The sequence below is a fragment of the Frankliniella occidentalis genome, unplaced genomic scaffold (genome assembly GCF_000697945.3).
Source record: "Frankliniella occidentalis isolate FOCC.00 unplaced genomic scaffold, Focc_3.1 Scaffold5730, whole genome shotgun sequence".
In the NCBI taxonomy this organism is placed as follows: domain Eukaryota; kingdom Metazoa; phylum Arthropoda; class Insecta; order Thysanoptera; family Thripidae; genus Frankliniella; species Frankliniella occidentalis.
Genome location: NW_026272767.1, coordinates 64 through 5,406, shown reverse-complemented (window position 1 = coordinate 5,406; position 5,343 = coordinate 64). Strand labels below are relative to the sequence as shown.

General features: G+C 52.6%; 1 protein-coding gene across 1 annotated transcript; it reads left to right on the top strand.

Moving 5' to 3' along the window:
* The first annotated feature begins 2,079 nt into the window (after positions 1-2,079).
* On the top strand, positions 2,080-4,879 carry LOC113212503 (roquin-1-like). The gene is made up of 4 exons (XM_026431225.2): positions 2,080-2,302; positions 2,523-2,665; positions 3,244-3,729; positions 3,850-4,879. The coding sequence occupies exons 2-4, from the start codon at positions 2,525-2,527 to the stop codon at positions 3,985-3,987; spliced, it is 765 nt and encodes a 254-aa protein (XP_026287010.1). The 5' UTR covers positions 2,080-2,302; positions 2,523-2,524; the 3' UTR covers positions 3,988-4,879.
* The last annotated feature ends 464 nt before the right edge of the window (positions 4,880-5,343 follow it).

Below are 5,343 nucleotides of genomic sequence, written 5' to 3'. Positions count from 1 at the left end.
TGCTGCAGCTGCGGGCGGACGGCCAGCTGGAGAAGGTTGGTTACCAGGCAGACGGACTAAATGTTGATCTCCTCGGTGTGTTGGGTTTGTTACTGATGTTGCTCATATCCGCTCTCCCTTGGCCAGGTCGACGTCGCCGCTTGGTCTGACGAACCAGGAGTTTACGTGGGGCCGCCAATCATCTCTGTCCTAAAGACAACTGAAAAAGATTTTAAAGATGGCCGTTTAAAGATAAATGACGTTCTTCAAGACCAGACACGGTGGCGGTACACACGCAGCCTCAAGATCTCACACGGCGCTGCTGGTCTGGAGGGGCTGCTGCGCGTCGTTGCTCCGCACCTGGAGGAGCTGCAGATCGAGGACGATGTGCAGCCGAGCGTGATGGTGGAGGTGGAGAAAATGAAGTCCCTCAAAAGACTGGAGGTAAGATGCGGTGATGACTTGGACTACCCGGACCTGCCCTTGCAGCTCGAGGAGCTCGGGATATGGTGTCCAACAGAAAACCAGTTGCGGTGTGTGGAGCGGATGGCCCGGCTGCGCAGCCTGCAGGTGATAAATCACGTTCGTCCGGAAATGAACTTAGCTCCCTCGCAGCATGGGGCCCTACGGTGGCTTAGCTTGTGCTTCGCCGTTACTCGCAAGAACACCATGATGTCGCTGATCCGCGCCTCCGCCTCATCAGTGCAGGAGCTCCACATACTCTGTAGCGTCAGTGAGAATTATCTGAATTCAGCATGCTACTTTCCCGATCTCGGCGTGGAGCTGGGAACGTGCGGTCTTCACGCACTGCGGCGGCTCGTCCTTGTACGTCCACCAAACGACCCGTGCACCGAGCAGCTCGCGGGGTGCCTGCTGCAGTGTCGGTCCATCGGAAACTCCTTGCCCCCTCAAGTCCATGTGGTCTGCAGCAATTGTTGTAACGTGCCTGCATCCTAGGGGGGATGCCTGAATTGTTCTTGAAACCTGCGTCTGAAACGTGAACTACATGATGGCGTTTGCAAGGGCTAGCTAACGTATCCCTGTCCTGTGCTACACCGTCGTGTACATACTATTTGTATCAATGCTCTAATCCTAATGCATATTTTGAAAAGTTGTTTTTACAGTGTTTGTTAATTTCACTTGTGCTTTATGGAAAATAAAATGTGCTATACTACTGTTAAGGTGTAATTTTTTTCTCAATATATAGCCTGATCGCCACGAAGCAGTCGTTTATTTATGGGTCGGCCCCACGGGAGCCCCTTTAAGTGGGGCAGCCTGGGCGTTTGAGCCTCCAGGGTGGAGGTGCTGTGCTTGACCGTCCTTCGCCAGGGTGCAGCCGGCCCCTGTAGACCGACTCCAGGCTCCGCACACCTGCAGCTGCAGCCGGCCGGTCTGGGACAGCCGCGGGCCGAGCGCCTAGCAGGTGGGCAGCCCGCGGGCGGCGCTGTGTAGCGGGCCGGCCCAGCCAGCCCGGCGGCGGCCGCGGGGCGCTGCGGTCGCCAGGAGAGTCCACTTGAATCAGAGTTTTTTCTCTTGGGTACAACTTTTCGTTGACCTTATACAGGCATTCACAAGTCATAGCGATAGTAAATGTTCAGCGCAATAAGCATGTTTTCCTCCTCCAGCCGTCGCTAACGCCAGTCGGGTGGGCGCCCCACGGTGCGCAGCCGGCAGGCGCTCAGATTAACTCTGGCCCAATATTAACCCAATGCGGGTTTGCATACCGTCTCCTACAAGAAGACTTTTTACGAGGAGGCAGGCCGGTCACCCACATCCGCATGCACTAAGGCATGGCTGAAGTAAAACTACAACTACAACAATCTGTAGTTTACGGGGCCGTCCTGCATTGGCACCCAGCCTCCGTGACGACGAATGGGCTAGTGAGTGAGCCTCCGTCCCCGGCTGACATGAGTAGTGATTGTCGGCATTTTGACCATCGCGATCAGACGACCAGACCCTCGCGAGGCTCGGCGACGGACCGGACCGGCATGGAGGCCCACCGCGTTCGTATTTACGCGCGCCGCGCCCACCGCCTTGTGCGGCCGGCCGCCGGCCAATGAAAACAAAGCGGCAAGCAGCCGACAGCCGGTGTGTTGTGGACCCGATCATAACCTGTCCTGCTTGCAGAATCGTCAACCAATTTTAGACTTTTGTGCTGCCATTGGGGTTACAAAAACAGGTTGCATACTTTCCCCTGTCCCTGTTCTTGCTCCTGGGAAGATTTTGTATGACCTGTCGCAGAAGTGTTCAACTCCTCTCGTTCTGGCCACCTGCCAGATAACTACATTTTTAAAAGTTAAGAAGGTCGACAGCAACGGAACAGGTACATTGTTTTGGATACTGAATTCCTTACTGTTGTCTAGCTTTTCTATTCATAAACGTTTTAACATATTGTGACTGTTGGAGCTACTGACCCAGTGAATTTTCATTATGTACTCTTAAATTCCAATCATACAAAACTCATAGGATTGTGGTTTTGTAAGGTATGTTGATTCAGGCAACATATTTTCTCAAAGTGTGCCAATCCTTCTCCTTTTTTTCAGTGATGGAACTACTGTGTGACATTTGCTTTAACCTATTTGACCTGGACCTTCACCGTCCAAAGAGCTTGATCTGTGGACACACCATTTGTCAAGAATGCGTGCAGAATCCTGGCTTGGGAGGAAAGTGTCCAACTTGTAGGAAGGTGAGTAAAAAGTTTGTGAATCTGCTACAATATCACATCCTATTTACCCTACCAACAAAGATTCGTCACAAAACGTCAGATTGACGTATTAGTGATGTGAAAATGAAGGTTTGGGGTCCAAAAATCTGTCATAGTGATGCGAATTTTCATCATTTGACGTTTTGTGACCAATCTCTATTGGTAGGGGACTTTATCATATGTTCTTTACTTTTGTCTGTATGGATAGTTTGATGTAAGGTGTTTTGATCTCCTTGGCTCAGGGAAAAATCAATAGAAAGAAAACGGTTAGATAGAGAAGTCCGCTTATAAGGAACTTCATAAGCAAATTATTTCCAAAACATTTAATTCTGTGAATCTATGTTACTGTTATCTCAAATGAACAAAACTTTACTACCAGTCAATTACAAACTTAACTTGAATTGGAAGGATGCGCACAGTTTGTTAGTGTTAAAATTGTGAACTTCCCACAAAATTATCTATAAATAAACGAAACACTGATCTCATTTAACTAGTTTGGCAGTTTGGATGAAAAAGAATTTTCTGAAGGAAAACTTATCAGCCATATTGTATGTATACAGGACCTGAACGCCGATCCTGCTGACCTCCCCGACACCATCGCTTTGATCCGCCTGATAGAACACGACGGCGCGCCTCCTCGCAAGAAGCCCAGGACAGAGGAGACAGGGGTCCAGCAGCTGCGGCGGGGCGTGGAGGCAGGGCGGAAGGCGGTGGAGGTGCTGCGCCTGGTGGTGCCCAAGGCGGTGGAGGCCCTCAACCGGCAGCTGGACTCGTCGGTCGCCCAGCTCCACCAGGTGGAGGAGGCCCTGGAGCAGCAGGTGCAGCGGGGGGCGGCGGGCGGTGAGGGCAGCGCCCCGGTGGCGGAGCAACTGCAGCTGGCGGTGCAGCTGGAGGACAGCCTGCGCCTGCTCACGGCCAAGAGGTGCAGCGTCGTGGCGGAGGAGGAGGACGGCGCCACCTGGAGGGCCTGCGCGCAGCTCGGAGGGTTCGGCGACATCCTGAGGCTTCACTTGCTGCAGTTGCGGGCGGACGGCCAGCTGCAGACGGTAGGCCACTAGTCAGCGTTGATCTCCTCGGTTTGTCGGGTTTGATGCTTATATCCTCTCTCTCTCTCTCTCTCTCTCTCTCTCTCTCTCTCTCTCTCTCTCTCTCTCTCTCTTCTCCAGGTCGACGTCGCCGCTTGTTCTGACCAACCTGGAGTTTACGTGGGGCCGCCAATCATCTCTGTTCTGGAGACAACTCAAGACGATTTAAAAGATGGCCGTTTTAAGATAAATGACATTCTTCAAAACAGACAACGATGAAGGTACACACGCAGCCTCAAGAGCTTACACGGCGCTGCTGGTCTGGAGGGGCTGCTGAGCGTCGTTGCTCCGCACCTAGAGGAGCTGCAAATCGGGAAGCCGGTGCAGCCGAGCGTGTTGGTAGAGGTGGAGAAAATGAAGTCACTCAAAAGACTGGACGTAAGATGCGTTAAAGACTTGGACTACCCGGACCTTCCCTTGCAGCTCGAGGAGCTCGCGATACGGTATCCAAGAGAAAACCAGTTGCGGTGTGTGGAGCGGATGCCCCGGCTGCGTAGCCTGCGGGTGGTTAATTACCTTTGTCCGAATATGAACTTCGCTCCCTCGCAGCATGGGGCCCTGCAGTGGCTTGAAGTTGGCTTCAATACAAACCACAAGAACACCATGATGTCGCTGATCCGCGCCTACGCCTCCTCAGTCCAGGAGCTCCAGATATACTGCAGCGTCAGTAAGGATTATGAAAATGCAGCATTCTACTTCCCCGATCTCGCCGAGGAGCTGGTGGCATGCGGTCTTCACGCACTGCGGCGGCTCATCCTTGAACGTCCACCAGACGACCCGTGCACAGAGCAGCTCGCGGGCTGCCTGCTGCAGTGTCGGACCATCGGCAGCTACTTGCCCTCTCACGTCCAAGTGGTCTGCGAAACGTGTTACATATCTGTGCTCTAGGGGTGGCTGCGTAAAGTGAACTTCTAACCTGCTTTTTTAACGTAATAGTGCCTGTAATGGCTAGCAAACGTTTACCATGTCGTTCGTTATGCATACCGTCTTGAATTTATCCTTTTGTACATATGATCTAAAGAATTAATGCCCATTTTGGAAACTACTTTTTCCGGGTGGTTCTAATGTTTAACTTTGTGATTCTCAAAAGTAAAGGGAGTAATACTGTAAAGGTGTACATTTCTTTTAAATATATATCCCCTGATTGCCTAGATCTTCAGAGTAATGCTCTGAAGCCTAGATGAAGCCGCTAATGTGTCAGTCGGCCCCAACGGAAGTCACTTTGGGTGGGGCGGCCTGCCCGTTGGAGCACCCAGGGTGGAGGTGTTGTGTGACTGTAACACCTTCGCCTTGGTGCAGACGGCCTCTGTAGACCGACTCCACGCTTTCTGCAGCTGCAGCCGGCCGCGACAGTCGCGGGCCGAGCGCCTGGCGGGTAGGCAGCCCGTGGGCGTGGCTGTGTGGCGGGCTGGCCCAGCCAGCCGGGCGGCCGCCAAGTAAGGCCCACGAGAGTCCTATCTCGGGTACTACTATGCGTAAACTACGGGTACTCTCGGGTAGAACTATGCGCTCTACGGTCCTTCATTTGTTAGAGCGACCGTAAAGGTTCAAAGCAACGAGCGTGCTTTCTTTCAC

Excerpts from the sequence above, each read along its gene's own strand:
- LOC113212503 (XM_026431225.2), top strand. The coding sequence starts at position 2,525 with ATGGAACTACTGTGTGACATTTGCTTTAACCTATTTGACCTGGACCTT. Across the intron at positions 2,666-3,243 it reads AGTGTCCAACTTGTAGGAAG|GACCTGAACGCCGATCCTGC; the intron begins GTGAGTAAAAAG and ends GTATGTATACAG. Across the intron at positions 3,730-3,849 it reads CGGACGGCCAGCTGCAGACG|GTCGACGTCGCCGCTTGTTC; the intron begins GTAGGCCACTAG and ends TCTCTTCTCCAG.